Source organism: Procambarus clarkii, chromosome 66 (genome assembly GCF_040958095.1).
Source record: "Procambarus clarkii isolate CNS0578487 chromosome 66, FALCON_Pclarkii_2.0, whole genome shotgun sequence".
NCBI classification, from domain to species: Eukaryota; Metazoa; Arthropoda; class Malacostraca; order Decapoda; family Cambaridae; genus Procambarus; species Procambarus clarkii.
This window is the reverse complement of record NC_091215.1, coordinates 22,145,446-22,166,455: the sequence shown is the minus strand read 5'-3', so window position 1 is coordinate 22,166,455 and position 21,010 is coordinate 22,145,446. Positions and strand designations below refer to the sequence as shown.

The window sequence follows — 21,010 nt, the reverse complement described above, 5'->3', positions numbered from 1 at the left end:
TCCTTTAGCTGTTCTTCCTGGTTCATTCAGTTTATTTTCACAGTTTTCCTCGTCACTGTTTCATTTGTGTAGGACTATTTTTTCCACTAGCTTCCCGATACATGTTTCATCCACGTCATGTAGTATTTAATTCTACCCTTTGTATTCCCTCGAGTACTTGTATGATATATTACAGGCTCCCCTGTAAGGAGTTTTTGTTTTTGTAAGTAGCAATAAATAATGTGCGATTATATTTAGAAATTAATTTAAATATTAAAACAAAAAATGCACGAATATATTATATCAAGAATTTGCATCTTATGTTTGATGAATGTGTTCTATCTTGACAATCCCTGTTGTTTGTTAAGGTAATCCCTATATATTTATATCTAAATAAAGTTTATATTTTTTGTTTTCACATAAGAAAATTCTTTTGGAGTAAATTTAAGTTAAATTATCCATCACAAACTTAATATTTAAGATAATTAGAAATATTTTCTTTCATTGGAGTTGCCATATGACCCAAATTCTTTCAAATTAGCAACTTTCAATATATAGAAACAGTCATTTCTATTTAATTAAAGTTGATTTAGACATGTCAGTTTCGTGCCCATATTATCTAAACAGAATTCCTCTGTCACAATGACGCCAACTGCACCATGGACCTTTATTGTTATGACAATGGAACAGATGGGTTAAGGTTCGCGTTAGTCTGTGCTCACTCTTCTTAATCGTCTAAGTTCTGGGTGCAGGTAGCTTCCCGGTGTGTGTGTGTGTGTGTGTGTGTGTGTGTGTGGAGGGTGTGTTTAGCCTCGTCTGATCTGGCAAAGGTGGGGGCGGAGACCTGCTTGTTGGCTGGCTTGCAAGAAGGGGGAGTGATGGATAAGGCAAGAGATTGTCCGATGGGATTGGAGAGTAGGGGGATGGCCATGTTGAGCCGAGGGGTGGATTAGAAGGTTTAGGGGCGAGGGGTGTAGCGACAGTTGTGTTTGCAATAGGGATAAGACTGTGCGTGTATCTCAGGAAATTGGCTGATGAGCTCAGAGGCTGGAATATTGAAGTTATGGTAAGGGATGAGGTGAGGGATGAGGTGAGGGATGAGGTGAGGGATGTGGTGAGGGATGTGGTGAAGGATGGAAGTGCACGACAAGGGAGGGAGTTATCAATGCGGTCTTGGGGAAGGAGTGCCGCATATATGTGCATGCACGCATGAATGCTCCCATGTACTCGCCTAATTGTTTTCAGTGTTGAGCTTCAACCTCGAGACTCCACCTTCCAACTACTTGGTTAATTAATGAGGGCACTAACCTCCTGTTCTTTGTCAGTTTATTTGCAGTGCTTTTACTGAAGTTCTTCCCGAGGTCACACTCTGGCTCCTTTGTCAGTCTAGTTTTCACCCGTGGCTTCTAATTCTGTGAAAATGAATTAGGAGCCTCACCCGTGCTCCTTCGCCCGTGCCTCATTGTGAAAATGTTTTTATCAACGTTGAGTATCTCCATTTAATAACTTGTCACCTTACCTGCTATTAATACCGTTACCACAAATGTTATTTTGCATTGTTGCACCGTCGAAGCATCATTGTGGATGTTTTGTTTCCAGGACTTTTATTGTGCGCAGTTACAGAAGGGGCTTGCAGGCTAGAGCTGAAATACTCGAGGGTGCATACATAAGGAAGTGTTTACAGTGTTCTTAATGGCTAATATTTTCAAGGTTCCTGAAGGATTTTCCATGCAATTTCCAGTTCTGCATATGTCACGGATGTTATTCTGCTAATGTGCTCCTTTAGTGTCGTGTTTTGGCTATATATACACCCGGGATTTTGCCCGGGATCAGTAAATTGCCTTCCTTTCATCCCTGTTCTCTCTGGGATGTTACCTCTCATGTTTATATCCTCATTATTTTAACTTTTTCCGGGTTATAGACTAGAAGGCATTTTTCCAACTATTTCGAAAGCACGTTCTCCCAGTCTCCCTCTATTATTACCCTTCTCATAAGGTTCGCTTCTGCCAGCACGGTTGCAAATAACCCCATCGACTCTCGCAACATGCATGTGCCTTTTCGTATTTACCAACATAAAATCCAAGTCTGTCAAAACGAAAGAAATAGGAGGGATGACAAAAGGACCGGTAAGGAATGTTATTACAGTAAGAGGACAGGCTTTTATGTAGGAAAGGGAGGTGGGTAGAAAGAGGAAGAGAGGGATGGATAGAAAGGAAAATCGATGGTGATATAAAGCGAAGGACAGAGTGGGGTTAAAGGGTAGGACAGAGTGGGGTTAAAGGGTAGGATAGAGTGGGGTTAAAGGGGAGAGTGGGGTTGAAGGGGGAATGGGGTTGAAGGGAAGAGGAGGGCACAAGAGAGAGATTAGAGTGGGGGGGGGAAGTAATTAGAAGGGGGTGGGAAGCGAAAGCAATGAAGTAACGGGAGGTAAAAGGAATAAGTAGTGTTAAATGAGACATATAAGCAGGAAAGAGAGAGAGAGTAGCAAGAGGGAGATACGCAACTTGGTTAACAGAAGACAAATAATATTGCTCATTCACCGTAAGTGATAATTAGTTTAAAGTTAAAACAAGGCAAAATGTGCTTAACATTGCTGGCTGAACATCGCGAGCAACTTAAGGTAATTGTTGTTCATTCAAGCAAACACCGTCTTCGCACAGGTGTGTGCAGGTGTAGACGCCTTCTGACTCATCTTGCCAGGCTTGACGCTTCATCTCAAGCATTACTTAATTAGTTTTCCTTGGTTACGTTGTGCCAATTGGTTTACAACGAAGCTCCCAATTGCTGCTGGGTAAAAAGGGAAGAACCAACCCGTCCGCAGGCCTAGCTCGTTAAAGCGGCGGCCGTCCTCCCCAGACGCATTCATCAATTTTAAAATATTGTGTATTAAAATAGGTTTATCACATATAAGAAATGAATATAATTAATTTCTGTGTCTAGTTAGGCGTCGAGGTTAGGTTACGTGTTCAGGATCTGTTGTCGATTATTTATATTTGAAGTAAGTGGGTCATTTACAACGTTGTGGTTCGAGCAGAGGTCACCGGTGAAGCACTGTTCGAGCAGAGGTCACCGGTGAAGCACTGTTCGAGCAGAGGTCACCGGTGAAGCACTGTTCGAGCAGAGGTCACCGGTGAAGCACTGTTCGAGCAGAGGTCACCGGTGAAGCACTGTTCGAGAAATATTCGAACGTCATCAGTTGTGAGTCACGTGTAAACCGTTTTTAATTCATAAACAGGGGGCTTGGCAGCCGGATTAACGAGGCTTTGGCATTTGTTGATGAGGACGGGCTGGAGTGAACTGGTTGTGAACCTGCCTCGAGACAGTACTCCCTGGTCAGGATTCAAACCCGTTCGAAATCTTGCTTCCCCCCCCCCCCCTCTCTCTCTCCTTTCTCTATTTTTAACTCACGAAGAACTCTCCTCCCAGAGCAGGTTATCCAGTCCTGGTTACCTAGTCCTCGCGATAGAGTTATCGAATCTACTCTATTTACCCAACCACTTGGCCTGGACGGTAGAGCGACGGTCTCGGTTCATGCAGGTCGGCGTTTAATCGCCAACCGTCCAATTGGTTGAGCGCCAATCCTTTCCCCCGTAACCATCAAAATCCTTATCCTGACCCTTTCCATGTGCTATATAGTCGTAATGGCTTGGCACTTTATCCTAATAGTCACCCCCCTCCCCACCGCACTAGCGTGTGGACTGTATATTGTGTTTGTTCGTTTGTATTTTTTTTCCCTCTGCCTGTGAGGATGCAAGACAGACCTGACCTCATAAAGTATGAAACAAATCATAGGATTTACAAAATTTTCTTTCAAATTAAAGAACTTAAATGCCATGAGAATTTTTCTGATCCTTTCCTTCATATTCAAAATAAATAAAAATTTATTAACAATATAACAATATATATATATATATATATATATATATATATATATATATATATATATATATATATATATATATATATATATATATATATATATATATATATATATAATATGCAACAACGTTCAGGAACACACTGATCTAAGTGTTCGGAAAAATCACATTTGAAAAAGATAGAGAATGGTGAACGCGTTGTCGGGCTGGAGTGGACTTGCTCAGAAGAAGATAGATAGTGAGGAGGGAAGCTGTCCAGGTGGGCAGCTCCCGGGACAGACAGATCACCTCACCACCACACAATGGGGAGGAAACCTTACTTTATAGGGAAATAAGGGAAGAATAAATAGTGAACTAAAGAAAAAATAAAACAAGTGCTCCTTCCTTTCACTGGGGAATAAAAAGAATCAACAAAAACAGAGGAAAATGGCGTTTAATCCCCAAAAGTGCCGCGTTTTGCCATGTATGGCAATTTTTGGTCTTAGGTAGACTATACGTTAGCAGCAACTTTCTATTTAACCCGTCCTCCCAATAGAACGTCGCATTTTGACGTATACTCTACCCAAGGCCAAAGATTGTCGTTCTAGAAAATGGAAGCGGCTCGAAAATGAAGCATAATGCCCCGATTTCTGTTTTGGGTTCTCTGGTAGGTTAGGATAAGGGCATTTTAGTACGACAGTTTCTTGACGTTGGAAAACGTTTGGAGGACGGGCTGCGGACGCGGGACGCTCTCTCATGGTTATAGTAACCAACTAGTGACCTTAATCCTTTATAACCCACTTGTTCTCTAACTTTCTAAGTTTCTCATCCGAATATGTCAGTGTTAGAATAGCCGCTAGCTCGGTACTGGGAGCACAGAGCACTCTAGGATCTGGTCTAGTTGACATTCCTCTCCTATTACAAACACTGGAAAAATTTCAACGATGTTATCATCTTCAGTTACTTATGGCGCTCACCAATAGACTGATTTATCGAACATCAAAGATTCGTTGTTTTATAATTTTCCATCCAACTTTCACACGGATTAACATCCTCATGAGCACGAGGTCATGTTTGTTGGTGGGTGGTGGAGACACAAGGGGCCTTTACTAACCCATTACCAACACGATCCGTGACTCTCCAATACATTCATTACACCTCAGGCACTTGGTGGTATTTATGGTGGGTATTTATTGACACTGTAACCCGTCCTCTCACCTAATATTTTACCCAACCGACCAATGAATTAAAGATAAAGACGCTTTAGTACAATTTGAATCGCCGTAAAATTTACGTTTTCTATGCATTGGCCTAGATACTTGGGTTCGTATGTTTGTGGCTCGTCAAAACAGTTGCATTTTGTACGGAGTGGAAAATGGAGAAAATGGGCTGCAATTTATAATATCAATTTCGATGGCCTTTTATTCTGCAGTTCCTCATTAAGGCCAACCCATAGTGCCAGTCCGTAATGAAAGGAAATTAATAAATCTTTCTCCAAATTAATAAACTTTCTGAACTCGATACAAAGAACTTGGCCAAGTAGACGTCTCGAAAGAATATAAGTTTGGTCTGTGGTGTTGACTGATAAAGTATATACATTTTACCTCTTGGCAAACTCCAGATCCAGTAGTGTCTGGTCTGTTGTGTTTAATGAAGAGCATCACATAATGTGTTAATAAACCTTTTTTTTCGCAAACGTTGGCAGAAGAAAAGTTGTCGTAATTGAAGTGAGGAATGCTTAGTAGACATTAAAAACTGGAAAATTGTGGTTGGGGTTATTGTAGATAGTGGGTAGTGAGGGGCACTAGCTTCCCCCGGTGTGGAGGGACCCCTAGCTACCCCCGGTGTGGAGGGACCCCTAGCTACCCCCGGTGTGGAGGGACCCCTAGCTACCCCCGGTGTGGAGGGACCCCTAGCTTCCCCCGGTGTAGAGGGACCCCTAGCTACCCCCGGTGTAGAGGGACCCCTAGCTACCCCCGGTGTACAGGGACCCCTAGCTACCCCCGGTGTGGAGGGACCCCTAGCTTCCCCCGGTGTGGAGGGACCCCTAGCTTCCCCCGGTGTGGAGGGACCCCTAGCTTCCCCCGGTGTAGAGGGACCCCTAGCTTCCTCCGGTGTGGAGGGACCCCTAGCTTCCCCCGGTGTAGAGGGACCCCTAGCTTCCCCCGGTGTGGAGGGACCCCTAGCTTCCCCCGGTGTAGAGGGACCCCTATATTCCCCCGGTGTGGAGGGACCCCTAGCTACCCCCGGTGTGGAGGGACCCCTAGCTTCCCCCGGTGTAGAGGGACCCCTATATTCCCCCGGTGTAGAGGGACCCCTAGCTTCCCCCGGTGTGGAGGGACCCCTAGCTACCCCCGGTGTGGAGGGACCCCTAGCTTCCCCCGGTGTAGAGGGACCCCTATATTCCCCCGGTGTGGAGGGACCCCTAGCTTCCCCCGGTGTGGAGGGACCCCTAGCTTCCCCCGGTGTAGAGGGACCCCTATATTCCCCCGGTGTGGAGGGACCCCTAGCTTCCCTCGGTGTGGAGGGACCCCTAGCTTCCCCCGGTGTGGAGGGACCCCTAGCTTCCCCCGGTGTAGAGGGACCCCTATATTCCCCCGGTGTAGAGGGACCCCTAGCTACCCCCGGTGTAGAGGGACCCCTAGCTACCCCCGGTGTACAGGGACCCCTAGCTACCCCCGGTGTGGAGGGACCCCTAGCTTCCCCCGGTGTGGAGGGACCCCTAGCTTCCCCCGGTGTGGAGAGACCCCTATATTCCCCCGGTGTAGAGGGACCCCTAGCTACCCCCGGTGTAGAGGGACCCCTAGCTTCCCCCGGTGTGGAGGGACCCCTAGCTTCCCCCGGTGTGGAGGGACCCCTATATTCCCCCGGTGTGGAGGGACCCCTATATTCCCCCGGTGTGGAGGGACCCCTAGCTTCCCCCGGTGTGGAGAGACCCCTATATTCCCCCGGTGTGGAGGGACCCCTAGCTACCCCCGGTGTAGAGGGACCCCTAGCTACCCCCGGTGTAGAGGGACCCCTAGCTACCCCCGGTGTAGAGGGGACCCCTAGCTACCCCCGGTGTGGAGGGACCCCTAGCTTCCCCCGGTGTGGAGGGACCCCTGATGGAGATACAGCATTCAACAAGCCCTGGAAGCTGGTCTGTGGAGATGTCAGTTGTGGAAAATATAAAATATTTTTGCAGCGGGAGGCAATCATTCCTCACCTTCCCATGGCAACATAAGGTTGCAGCACCGCGTCAATATGCAACAAATAATCTTGAAAATATAGCCTCATGCATCATGGCGTGGAGTCAATAGCTCAAGCTATCTGGGCGCTATAACTTCTTACATTATCAGCGTTATATCCTTCGATAAACAGTAGCATAACATAGGAAAAATATTATTGTGTAGTGTGTGTGTGTGTCTCTCTCTCTCTCTCTCTCTCTCTCTCTCTCTCTCTCTCTCTCTCTCTCTCTCTCTCTCTCTCTCTCTCTCTCTCTCTCTCTCTCTCTGTCTCTGTCTCTGTCTCTGTCTCTCTCTCTCTGTCTCTGTCTCTGTCTCTCTGTCTCTGTCTCTCTCTCTCTCTCTCTCTCTCTCTCTCTCTCTCTCTCTCTCTCTCTCTCTCTCTCTGTCTCTGTCTCTGTCTCTCTCTCTCTCTCTCTCTCTCTCTCTCTCTCTCTCTCTCTCTCTCTCTCTCTCTCTCTCTCTCTCTCTCTCTCTCTCTCTCTCTCTCTCTCTCTCTCTATCTCTCTCTCTCTGTCTCTCTGTCTCTCTGTCTCTCTGTCTCTCTCTCTCTCTCTCTCTCTCTCTCTCTCTCTCTCTCTCTCTCTCTCTCTCTCTCTCTCTCTCTCTCTCTCTCTCTCTCTCTCTCTCTCTCTCAAGCAAACAAAGTTGCGGTTGTGAGGTATAGAAACTATAATTTGTTTAAATGCGGACTAACCCGTTTTGATAGAGGAAAGATGTACAGGTTTCGTATGTTGACTCCTGGTCCTGGACTGAGTGCCTTCGCAGGTAAGTGTTTATCCTACATTACACAACTAACAAAATATCATCCAATTTGACCACATGAAAAATAAGTTTATGTTTTTATGAAACTGAAATTTTATATTTTCTCTTTCAGGTGAGTTGGCCGTTCAGGTGAGTTGGCCGGTTACGTGATGCCGCTATAGGTACGTAATTGCGTTGACCCCCGGACGATGGACGGCGTTGACCCGTGGACGGAGAGCGTTCAGCCCTGTCCCAGAAGGGTTCACACTGGTATTTGTCACGTCAAAATAAAGTTCCTGGCCGAGCCTGTCTAGATGGTTGTCAGGTTTCCCATTGGTCGATTTCCCATGAGAAAGTGTGGGTGTGTGGGCGTGTGGACTCTGGTGTGTGTGGGCGTGTGGATTCTGGTGTGTGGGCGTGTGGACTCTGGTGTGTGTGGGCGTGTGGATTCTGGTGTGTGGGCGTGTGGACTCTGGTGTGTGGGCGTGTGGACTCTACTGTGTGGGCGTGTGGACTCTACTGTGTGGGTGTGTGGGCGTGTGGACTCTACTGTGTAGGTGTGTGGGCGTGTGGACTCTACTGTGTGGGTGTGTGGGCGTGTGGACTCTGGTGTGTGTGGGCGTGTGGATTCTGGTGTGTGGGCGTGTGGACTCTGGTGTGTGGGCGTGTGGACTCTACTGTGTGGGCGTGTGGACTCTACTGTGTGGGTGTGTGGGCGTGTGGACTCTACTGTGTAGGTGTGTGGGCGTGTGAACTCTACTGTGTGGGTGTGTGGGCGTGTGGACTCTACTGTGTGAATATGTGGGCGTGTGGACTCTGGTGTGTGTGGGCGTGTGGACTCGCCTGTGTGGGCATGTGGACTCTGGTGTGTGCTGGCCAGTCATCCACCCACACACAGCAAAGGCCGTGGACACAACAATGGTAGTTTTCTACCTAGAATACATTTCTCTCCTCACCTTGTGCTGTAGTTGCTCTCACCCTCCCCCCCCCCCTCATCCACTGGCCACTCACCAAGTTCGTGATCTTGCTCATATTTGGGGTCAACATTAAATGTTGACCCAATTTCCAGAGCAGCCATTTCCAGACCATTTCTCTAGCTTCCTCACGACCTTACTCGAGCATTTTCTGCCTTCCTCGGGAGCCAGAACCACTATTGTTTAAGGATGGGCTTCATCTTAGCTTTATTTTATCACAATTAAAAACATGGACAAGGAATGGTGTCAAAACGTTTGGGCCGTAGGGGGATCGGAGGAGTTTCATTAGTTACTGGTCAGTGTGGCGACAATCGTAAAGTCCTCTAGAAAAGACATCGTAGGATCTATAAGAAAATATTGAAACTGTAAAATGGGATCGAACCCGCCTCCCTTGAAGTACTCATGCGCTTCAATCGGTAGTTCCCGTGTCTGAAGACCTCAAGGACGCAGGTTCGATCCTACCATATAGCTTCAATATATTATAACCAACCAAGTATCGGTCATTAAATGCGAAAGGGGAATGAAACTTTGTTCATTTTGATCAGTTTGATTTGTTCCACCACAACGCCTCATCATGTCCACCACAAACAACGCCCCATCATGTCCACCACAAACAACGCCCCATCATGTCCACCACAAACAACGCCCCATCATGTCCTCCACAAACAACGCCCCATCATGTCCACCACAAACAACGCCCCATCATGTCCACCACAAACAACGCCCCATCATGTCCACCACAAACAACGCCCCATCATGTCCACCACAAACAACGCCCCATCATGTCCTCCACAAACAACGCCCCATCATGTCCTCCACAAACAACGCCCCATCATGTCCTCCACAAACAACGCCCCATCATGTCCTCCACAAACAACGCCCCATCATGTCCACCACAAACAATGCCCCATCATGTCCTCCACAAACAACGCCCCATCATGTCCTCCACAAACAACGCCCCATCATGTCCACCACAAACAACGCCCCATCATGTCCTCCACAAACAACGCCCCATCATGTCCACCACAAACAATGCCCCATCATGTCCTCCACAAACAACGCCCCATCATGTCCTCCACAAACAACGCCCCATCATGTCCTCCACAAACAACGCCCCATCATGTCCTCCACAAACAACGCCCCATCATGTCCTCCACAAACAACGCCCCATCATGTCCACCACAAACAATGCCCCATCATGTCCTCCACAAACAACGCCCCATCATGTCCACCACAAACAATGCCCCATCATGTCCTCCACAAACAACGCCCCATCATGTCCTCCACAAACAACGCCCCATCATGTCCTCCACAAACAACGCCCCATCATGTCCACCACAAACAACGCCCCATCATGGCCACCACAAACAACGCCCCATCATGGCCACCACAAACAACGCCCCATCATGTTCACCACAAACAACGCCCCATCATGTCCACCACAAACAACGCCCCATCATGTCCTCCACAAACAACGCCCCATCATGTCCACCACAAACAACGCCCCATCATGGCCACCACAAACAACGCCCCATCATGTCCTCCATAAACAACGCCCCATCATGTCCACCACAAACAACGCCCCATCATGTCCACCACAAACAACGCCCCATCATGTCCACCACAAACAACGCCCCATCATGTCCTCCACAAACAACGCCCCATCATGTCCACCACAAACAACGCCCCATCATGTCCAACCATTCTCCTACCCCCATAAATCTCCATGTTTACAAAACATCGTCGGCCCTGTAATAGGTATTGGCAAATGCCTCAACTGCGGACTCATTTAACTGTTTGCGCTTGTCAGGGTTTACGGTCTAAGTGTGCAAGGTGTTTGTTGATGTCAGGACAACCTTGTTGTTCATCCCATTAGCGACATGAAAGCCCATTTCTGGTCATTACATATGCGCTGCCTTTTCTATATTGTGCATTTTCTTTTCGGCATTTCTGTATCTTTTTTCAAATGATTGCATTCTGTCTAGAATAGTTAAGGAGGTATTTTGTTTTCAGATGGCATGAATCATTGTTACAAAGATGGGGGTTCCCATCAATCGACTTGATGATGGGAACAATCGACTTGAGAATGGTTCAGGACGGACCGAAACGTCGGCGTCCCTTCACTTTCTAGTGTGTGGTTTGGTCAACATGGAGGTTCCCGTTGTATTGACCAGAATTACGGGGTAAGAGTGGCGGGGAAAGGGTAGGATGGTTTGTGAGAGAAGTGCGCTGCATCTCTTTATGTTCAGCCTACCAGCCTTGTTCCTTCCCGGTTTGGTGCCTTCTATTGATAATTACTTACTTACTTACCAGCCTTGTTGCGTTATAAGTTTAAGTATTATGATGTTCGAACTCTGTCGATTATGGCCTTGAAGTCGTGGAAGGAGGTGGCTGCCACAACTATCTTTCAGTGCACTCCACTTCTTGACCACCTTTACAGGGTACGATTATTATTTTATTGTTCTTCAACACATTGGCGTTTCCAGTTTCCACTTTAAGTGTTCTCGTTCTACTTTCTTTAAATTTAAAGAGGTTGCCCTCCTTGTCAGTTCCTCTCAGTATTTTGAATGTTGCGATCATTTTCCCTCTGTTCTTTCACTCGTCCTGGATTCCCTTAACCCATCGCAGTTTACTCCTCCTAGCTCTAACACTAATCTTGATGAACCATTGTACTTTTAAATTTTCGTGTCATGGTTCAATAGGTGCGAATTTCTGCCGGGTGCTGCATATTCAGGTATTGTTGTAACAAAATCAGTGTAGATTGTCTTGAAAGAGGCAAGGTGTTTATTTTTTATTTATGTTTCTAAACGATATCGTTACGTTCACCAGTGTGTCATATGATGGAGATGTCAATATGTTGTGTGCCTCTGGAGATCGTCCTGGAATTATATCCACTCCTAAATCCTTTTCTTTCTGACACCTGTACGGAGCGGACCAAATGATTGCGTTCTAGCAGAAATGCAAGGAAATATTATGTGGGATATTACTTTCTCCTTATTGCATTTGCAGGCAACGTCTTCACTTTGCATATGGTAGAGGACTCTGTAGAAGCTATCAAGATCCAGCAGAGCAAGGATATAAGGCCTGGGTACACTAGTCAAGTGGGACTCGTGTGGGGGATCGTCCTCAGGCCTCAGGGGCCTGGTTCGAACCTCAGGGGTTCACCAGGTTCAGACACACTTTGGTTGCAAGAATTCCTTCAATGCAAAGAAGCAATCTAATCTAAATGACTCTCAGGTCCTCATCACAATGTATCGATTTTGTGGCTCAATAGGCTTGTATAGGTGTTGAAGACACACGAAGCAGTTATATGCGTTGGAGACACCGGTGTGAGCAGCAGCATTACTGTATGGAGTCGTTTGACGGAAACACAACAGTAACAATTAACATGAGTTTATTCAAGAACTTATTAATACACAGGGGACGTGATTACTGAAGATAGTTGTCGGCAAATCTAAATTGCATTTGGGAGACATGGAATGTCCAGCAGATAGATAACAGTTCTCTCTGAAACAAACCCCGATTAACTCTGGTTCCTGTTCACTGCTGGCATGATAAACTGAGCACAGAACCTCAATATCATGCTCGAGTAATCACATGCACAATAATTCATATAGCACTGTTAATTGGACAGGCAAACGGCATACATAAGTTATCTCAGTCTGTCAATAAGACAATCAACAACAGAACCAGTTGGGCAGCCTTGTATAATGACATGCAAAAAGACAAGTGCAACACTGTCTTCCACACAGGTGAGTCATGTGTTGACAATCAGTCTCGTATCTCAGCAGGCACCTGTTCCAGATGCTGGATAGGAGAGAATAATTGGCAGCTCACTGAGAACTGCATGCGCGCGCGCACACAATAACAATACCAGATTTGTGTGCAAGAAGTGGCTGGACCTTGTCACACACTCAGACAAGCAGCTGTGCAGGTAGTCTGGCAGCTGGTATATAAACTCACTACACCCCACATGTACTCGGCTAGTAAATGCGTGAATGGTAAAGGGCACATGCGCGAAGTTCACAAGAGTACGACGATCACCTCAATACTGCTAAACCTGACTACTGAGCAACAGTCAAGACTGGTAATTAACCAATGAGGGGGGAAAGCGGCATACTTCCTCCAATGACGTAGTTGTGTGTGAGAGTGGCGTGAGGCGTGACATCACGGACACGTCACTGCTTGCGGCCGCCACCGTTGGCACTGAGCTGTTTGTCGCTCACCTTATCTGACCTGTGGCTGCCGTCGGCTGGCAATGTGCTCATAGTATGGCTAACCTCCACTTGCACTGTTTAACTTTGTAAATGATTTAATTCGTCGGGGAGCCGGTCGGCCGAGCGGACAGCACGCTGGACCTGTGATCCTGTGGTCCTGGGTTCGATCCCAGGCGCCGGCGAGAAACATTGGGCAGAGTTTCTTTCACCCTATGCCCCTGTTACCTAGCAGTAAAATAGGTACCTGGGTGTTAGTCAGCTATCACGGGCTGCTTCCTGGGGGTGGAGGCCTGGTCGAGGACCGGGCCGCGGGGACACTAAAGCCCCGAAATCATCTCAAGATAACCTCAAGATAGTCTTAGCTGATCACACAATGACTACACGTCGGCCATCGTTCAGTAGCCGTGCTTGGGGGGTAACGAGGGCTTTTCACACACATCCCACGTGCCTGGTCTGTCCCCATTATTACAGATACTAGGATCTCGCACCCACGATGGTGCACATGAGAGTGGAATCATCGCTGGATGCACAACAAATGTACCACACCTGACGAACGTGGAAAAACCAGTCTCTTACATGTTTGTACCCTGTACGGGCGGTCAACAAGTATAATGCACTAGAAAAAGTTGCGAAACTCACCTCCTCCACAACTTCAAGGCCAGATTAGGCAGAGTTCGAACGTCAGAATAGTTAAATTATAAGGCAACAGGTACAATAAGGCTGATCGCCGGGGCATAATGGACGTGACCTCACTTGCCCATCGTCACTGTGCATTGTGCTCAGGGTTTTCGATTATTAACTCTCCTACCTTCAGGTGTTCTTTCACCAGCACAGCCACTCCTTCCTCCTACCTAGTTTTCCTGTCATGTCTCCAAACTGAGTAGGTCCCTTGGGAATACGACCTCATTTAAAACATTTTCTTCAGGTTTCGTCTCTGTTATTGCAAAAATATTTGGGACCTTAAGCTGAATTATATCTCTTAGCTCCAGTATTTTTTATCTAACTCCATCTATGGAGTGAGATAAAATTGGTATATACAAGTGAAAATTGGTATTATACAATTTTCGGGAACATGCTTCCTTTCCCTTTGTCCATTACTCCCTCTTCCTCTAATGATTTTGTTGCTTTGTTTTTTATGTACCATTTCACTAGCTGTCTAGTCCCTAACACTTTGTACAGAAAATTATTTATATTTTCTATTCCCAAGTAGACGTTTGACTTCATCGAGGTTTGCTTTCAGCTTTTCTGTATCTTCCTTTGAGAGGTCTTGTCTTTTTTACCAAAGTTTGCCATCCTCATCATTCTACAATCTCTTGACATTTCTAAGCAGTTTCATCATTTGTTTCACAACATTTAATGTCCAATCCTTAAGGTCCTTGTCTTTCTCATATTTTCCTTTTCTCCTAAAATCGCTAACATTTTCCTTTGAATTCAGGCCTTCTCCTTAACCTACTATCTCCTCAATGATTTTCATCTCTTCTGCTGCTCTGTCCACCCTAGATGATATTTCCTTTTCTAAACGCATGAAAATTATTAGGGACTTGTTCCTATCTGCAGTGTTTCGTACAAATTTATACCACCCGTTCTTTCCTAATTGCTTGTCTAACTTCTGCTTCTTGTTGGTAATTTCTGGTTTTGACTTCCAAACACAGTTCCTTAATATCTCTCTTTCTCTTTCTCTTTCTCTCTCTCTCTTTTACAACTTGCGCATGCGTCTCTTTAATTTCCTCTATGTCGTTTTCAAGTTTTTCTTTCCATATCCTTGCCTAACTCTCTGTTGGCCTTTAAGGTCTCTTAGAGTTTTTCACCATATGAGTCTATTTTCTTGTTAATTTCGTCAAACTCGCCACTCTTCACTTTCCATACCTCATTTTCCTTCACCAGTTCCTTGATTTGTTCGTCCTGAACCTTTACCTTGTCTGTTAAGGCGGTAATTTTCTTATCTTGCTGAAGAATACTTCCTTCTAAAGTGCGAAACTCACTCCTGACGCTGCTTCTTCTAATTCCAGTACTTTTTCTTCATACTTCTTTAGCATGTCCTCAATTCACTCTAGCTTGTCAAGAAAACCTCCTTTCATTATATCTTGTGATGAGAATCCTCCGAAACAATCATCTGTTGGTTTGTTTACATTCCCCTTGGTGGCGGCCATCTTTGTTATTGGCGTTCTTTTGTTATGGAATATTAACTTTTCCAACACAGAATTTTCACTAACTTTCACTTATTTGTTGAATCGTATATACTTTAAACTTCCTTATACCTTTATGTATGTGTGTATGTGTGTGTCTTATCATGGGTCGTAATATGATGGTCCCCAGTTCATGCGAAACTCACTTTTACATTCATGAAGAATTTCCACCTTACTCGAGGCCCTCACACGGGCACTTGGGGAGACGAAGTGGTGCATAAGTCACTTAGTGCGTACCAACACATTAGCATACGCAGGCGCGCGCGCGCACACACACACATAACACACACACACACACACACACACACACACACACACACACACACACACACACACACACACACACACACACACACACACACACACACACACACAAACCCCAGCTCCTATCTTAATGTAATTTGCATACTCGAGTTGGTGTGGAAATGTAACCCAAGAAACTGCAACAAGTGCATTTATAATCCAGCCCATCCACTTAGTAGTAGTACTTATAGTAACGATGAAGACCATAGTATATATACCGACGTATAACGAAATTAGAAAATAGAAATCTTAATTATTGATTTGGACAAACCCACAAACAATATAATATAAACTCCCTAGGCCTAATGCACGATATCTGAGGCCTAATATAGTACATATGTGTGCTATACTAGGCCTAGTAATATTAAAGTTTGTGTTTTAGCTTCATTTATTTTAATAGAATTCCTTACTAGTCAGTATACTACTATCTTAAAGCTTAGTAAGTACGATTAGTGACTATTGACGACCGTCATAATAGGTAGTATCTAAACAGGAGGATGGGCTGGTGTAATTATATATGTGGTAAAAGCTGTTAAATATAATTGCCAGTGGTGTTGAGTGACTTAGTTGTGGTGGTTCGCTAAGTGCACGATGCCTCGGTAGTTATAATGTTTCCCGCTTTCTCTAAGTACCAACATGGTGTCATATTTCCTGGCGATCCTTACACATAATACGCTGCCATTTTTACGGACTCGACCAGTCCGTTCAAAATGCGACGTAGTAGTAATTTTTTATGCAATGAAATATTGACGTGATGCTTGGGTTCGGACGTTTCTGGCTAGGCAAAACTGTTGCGTTTTTACGCTTCTGTTTTGGAAAACAAATTGTTTTTTTACGGAGTGGCACATCGAGGGCCCGGACTACAGTGTCACCGTGCGGTTCCGTCCGTTGAACAGCGACACCGTAAAAAAACAACTGCTTTTCCTAACTACAAACGTAAAAAAATGCAACTGTTTTGTCTAAAGAGGAACGCACGAACTCAGTCAACTCGCCCATCGAAGCCGGATTATAGTGTACGTCAGTATGACCTTGCTTGACCTTTGACCAAAATTCGTCACATTTCCGACGTCGGTTCCGTCAAAAATGTGGTGTATGTGGCAAGAGGACGGGTCGCTCAGGGAACAATTGACAAGTGGTCCCAAGTTGTTGTTGTGTAGGGTGCAGCCGCCCCGCCTCACTCTGGCTACCCGACCTCACGCTTGCCCGCACCTCAGGTCTCCGGCAACAAAGAAAAGTTGGACCGAATGTTTTGAACAAATGTTGGAGAAGAGGGAGGGAGGGGGGGGGGGGGTCGCTGGTGGTGGTGGACTGGTCTGGAGGTGGACTAGGGGACAGTGTCGGTCTGGAGGTGGACTAGGTACAGTGTCCGGTTCCTGGAGGTGGACTAGGGACAGTGTCGGTCTGGAGGTGGACTAGGGACCAGTGTCGGTCTGGAGGTGGACTAGGGGACAGTGTCGGTCTGGAGGTGGACTAGGGGACAGTGTCGGTCTGGAGGTGGACTAGGGGACAGTGTCGGTCTGGAGGTGGACTAGGGACAGTGTCGGTCTGGAGGTGGACTAGGGGACAGTGTCGGTCTGGAGGTGGACTAGGGACAGTGTCGGTCTGGAGGTGGACTAGGGGACAGTGTCGGTCTGGAGGTGGACTAGGGACAGTGTCGGTCTGGAGGTGGACTAGGGGACAGTGTCGGTCTGGAGGTGGACTAGGGACAGTGTCGGTCTGGAGGTGGACTAGGGACAGTGTCGGTCTGGAGGTGGACTAGTCGGTCTGGAGGTGGACTAGGGGACAGTGTCGGTCTGGAGGTGGACTAGGGGACACAAGAAATGTGGCAAAAAAAAAAGAAATAAAAACATATTTTACGATGCCATTTGGGCTAACTCAGTTATTATACAATATGGGATTTTTGTGAGGTCCCGCAGTCCATTTTTGTACGTTTTGCGAATTAGTTGCTATAAATACAGTCATTGGATTAAAACCCACACGTATGTATTTGTGAAATTTATGTAAAGAATTACACCAATTATTTGATGTAATTCTCGTCACGACCCTTGTGAATTTGTTCATTTGATGCAACACGCTATTGTGATTTCTGTGTGTAACGTAAGTGTTGGTTTTCATCCTAATGTGTGAGAAGACATTGACATTACTTAATACAATCATTATTGAAGGATGAGCTGAGAAATTCAAAAGAAATAAAAATTAATTTGCTCCAACAATAACCTAATAACCAAATACGACGCATATTTAGCGGAATAACAAAGCCGTTACAAATGTTCCGTGTTACCAAAAATTAACCATCGTAATATTAACATTGTCTTGACATGGGGTCCGATAGGTTAGGTGAGTGGCTTCCGTTCCTACGTTTCAGGTGTAGCAAAACTTTTGCAATTTTTTTTTAAAGTCGCAAGTATATAATTAGGGGCTGGGATGGGAAGAGAGACTTGAAATTGAAACTTGATATCTTCCCGCCAAACACACACCGAAACTACGACGTTGGTACAACGTTCGAACAAGTTTTAACACCTAACCAGTTATAACAACCAATATATCAAGTTGTAACAATGTTTTAATACGTCATAAACACGTTAAGCCAAGATGTAACAACTTTATTACAAGTTGTAACAAGCGGAAAATAGAGACAGTTTCGGTTTGTGTTTCCAGGGTTCCCCCTTGTACAAGCAGCGTGCGCAAGAATACTCTATTTCCTGCATGTCGGAAAGTCTGCCTTACGTTATGTAAAACCCTGATTAGGTTACGTTAAGAGCGATCTGCCAAACGATTCTTATCCGGATCTTCAAGTTTTGCAGCGTGCCAGGGAGCTTAATGGCTAGAATGTACATTTGCACACGGGGCCTCATCCACTTAAGGAATAGAAAAACGAATCGTCTCTTGTGAAGGAAAACACACTAATCAGGTTAAATATCATTTACTCCTAATGAGAAACAGAAATTTAAGTTTTAGAAGTTTTCGTGATAAGCAAATGCGTGGCCTAAGAACGTTTTGGAAAGATGTCATGGAGGTACGTTGTTTTAAAGATGCCATGGCGGAACGTTTTGCAAAGATGTGTTTTGTTTAAAAAGGCTAAATCTGAATAGTTAAGTCATTCTTAATTGAGGATGCTAGCAATCATTCAGCAGTTCATCACGATCAGGGAGTTACCCCACGAAACCTATCCCCTGAAGCCCACATCATCCAGATGTCATCAGTGGCGTATGCTACGTTGTCTAACATATGAACTATCTTTGGAAATCTGAGTTTTATAATATATATTGTATATAACATATATATGTAATATATATATAGGTATGTAATGTCCTGGAAATCAACCAGCAACACTTGACAGTTCTCTAAAAAGTCTGCCAGTCTCCGCTCCCGACAACAATAAGTTCCATATTTATTCGAGAGGGTCCCAGTAGTACAGTCGGGTTCGTTCTCGACGCACAATCGAGAATTCCGGGATCAGTAATTCGGCCCGGGGGGGGGGGGAGGCTCGATAAAAGCCAAACGTGTATGAATACACTCAGGCTTCCTGTCCTCCGACAAAGTGAATTTGGATTTACTGGGCGCAATTCCTTAACTGTAGCCTCTGTTTAACGCAACAGTAAAATGTGTACTTGGTTGTAACAACGATTCTTCGCGGCGGGGATCGTATTCCAGGGACCTGCCCGAAACACTACGCGTACTAGTGGCTGTACAAGAATGTAACAACTCTTGTATATATCTCAAAAAAAAAAAAATGTTTAGTAGAAACTGGCGTAGTCTACCTTGAAGCAAGGGACGTTTTCTATTATACTGCCTGTACCTTCGCCGTTCTCTGTATTGATTAAATTTATTTTATTTATTTTATTTATTTGTAAAAGAGAACTTACATGCTTGTAAAGTCACTAGCACGCATAGCGTTTCGGGCAAGTCCTTAATCCTAATTTTTCCCGAAATACGACCCACCAAATCGTTTAACAACCAGGTATCCATTCTCTGCTGGGTGAACAATATCTTCCAAGGATGTGCACAAAGAGGCGCGATCCGTTTCTTGGTCAGTGAGAGCGATGCATTTGTTGTGCATTAGGTCCAGAAAAGAAGTGTAATGCTGGTTATTCCGTTGTGGTGGCGTTAACCTTCCAGAGGTTGAGCCCAATACGAAACAAGGTTTATTTATATTATCAACTCATAACACTTTTAGAGGGGAATTGCAATTTGATTTGATTAAGTTATCTTATCAACATTAATGTCAAAATCGGAATGTAAACTCCAAATACACGATCTAAACTAAGATAACGCCAGTCATAGAGCTTCAAGATTTATGATCATTTGTCAAAAAATGGCGAAACTCGATGAGCAAAACAAAGTGTTTAGTGTTTAGTTTCCAAACACTCCAGAGACGCATTCCAGATCTTGAACGACCAAGAATGTCCCAGAGTGACATTCTTGGCCTTGCAGACTTCCCACACGGCATTCCTTTGTGAAGTGGACCTCTCACTTGGCCGTAAGTGCTGGCAAATTGGAAAGGGAATTAAAGGTCTTAGATTCCATTGGAGAAAATGTCGAGTGTTAGTATAAGATGAACCAGGTGCTTATAGAGGACAGAGATAGTGAGGGATTATGGGGAGGTGGGAGAGTTTGTAGCGTTGGGGAAGTGAGGTTGAGTAAAGTGGGGCCAGTGAGACACTGACGTTAGAGTGTAGGGAGAAGTTAGTTGTAAGGGAGATTGAGAGAGAAGTTTGAGGGAGGAGGGTGAGAGAGAGAGAGGAGGAGTTAGTGGCAGGGTGAGAGAGAGAGAGAGAGAGAGAGAGAGAGAGAGAGAGAGAGAGAGAGACACTGGAGGTGTACCAGGGGGGAAGGTGAAGGGGTTGAGTGAGATGTTGGTGGAAGGGGGAATTATAAGTGAGAGGATAATGACTGGTCGTCGTGGTATAGGGGTTGATATGTTAGTGTGGAGGAGAGTTTGGTGAGAGGTTAATGGAAGTGAAAGGTTAGAGAGAGCAGGTTTTGTTCACTTATCAGTGAAGAGAAAGTCTACCATGGGGTGTTTAGTCAACTGTTGTGGCCTGCATCCTGGCAAATGGCTAGTGGTTAACCAGGGGAGATCTCTGTAAGAGTAATGTCATAATTAGTCGTGCCATTTTTAGGATTTGGTGTTGGAGATTAAGGCTTCCAACCTCCTGGAGGGTTAAGGACACCACAATAGCTAATTCGTCACCTGTGAATAACATATTTCATTTTTGTGAGCCAAATCGTTAAAAAATTATAACTATTTGTGATTAAAGTTTATTGAAATTGATTAAATGGCTTACACCGATACCGGGAACCAAAATAGTAATCAAATTAGGAACTGATCATGTGTACCAGGTGATACTTAATAAGTCAACCATCAATTAATCCGTTTTCTGTCACTTGCCGGAGGAATGATAGAAAACTGAAAAGCATTTTCTATCATTTGAAGGGTGCCTAAAGAGAGTTTTGACGTTGGTTGCATTCGTCCGTTGAATATAATGGCACAATATTGAAATAGGAAGTATCAGTAAATTATGT

General features: G+C 45.2%; 1 protein-coding gene across 1 annotated transcript; it reads left to right on the top strand.

The window, feature by feature from the left end:
* The first annotated feature begins 7,776 nt into the window (after positions 1-7,776).
* Positions 7,777-20,627, top strand: LOC138355258 (uncharacterized protein DKFZp434B061-like). The gene is made up of 6 exons (XM_069310122.1): positions 7,777-7,828; positions 7,938-7,954; positions 9,324-10,536; positions 11,788-11,879; positions 12,413-12,530; positions 20,608-20,627. Exons 1-6 carry the CDS (start codon positions 7,777-7,779, stop codon positions 20,625-20,627), a joined length of 1,512 nt encoding a protein of 503 aa, XP_069166223.1.
* The last annotated feature ends 383 nt before the right edge of the window (positions 20,628-21,010 follow it).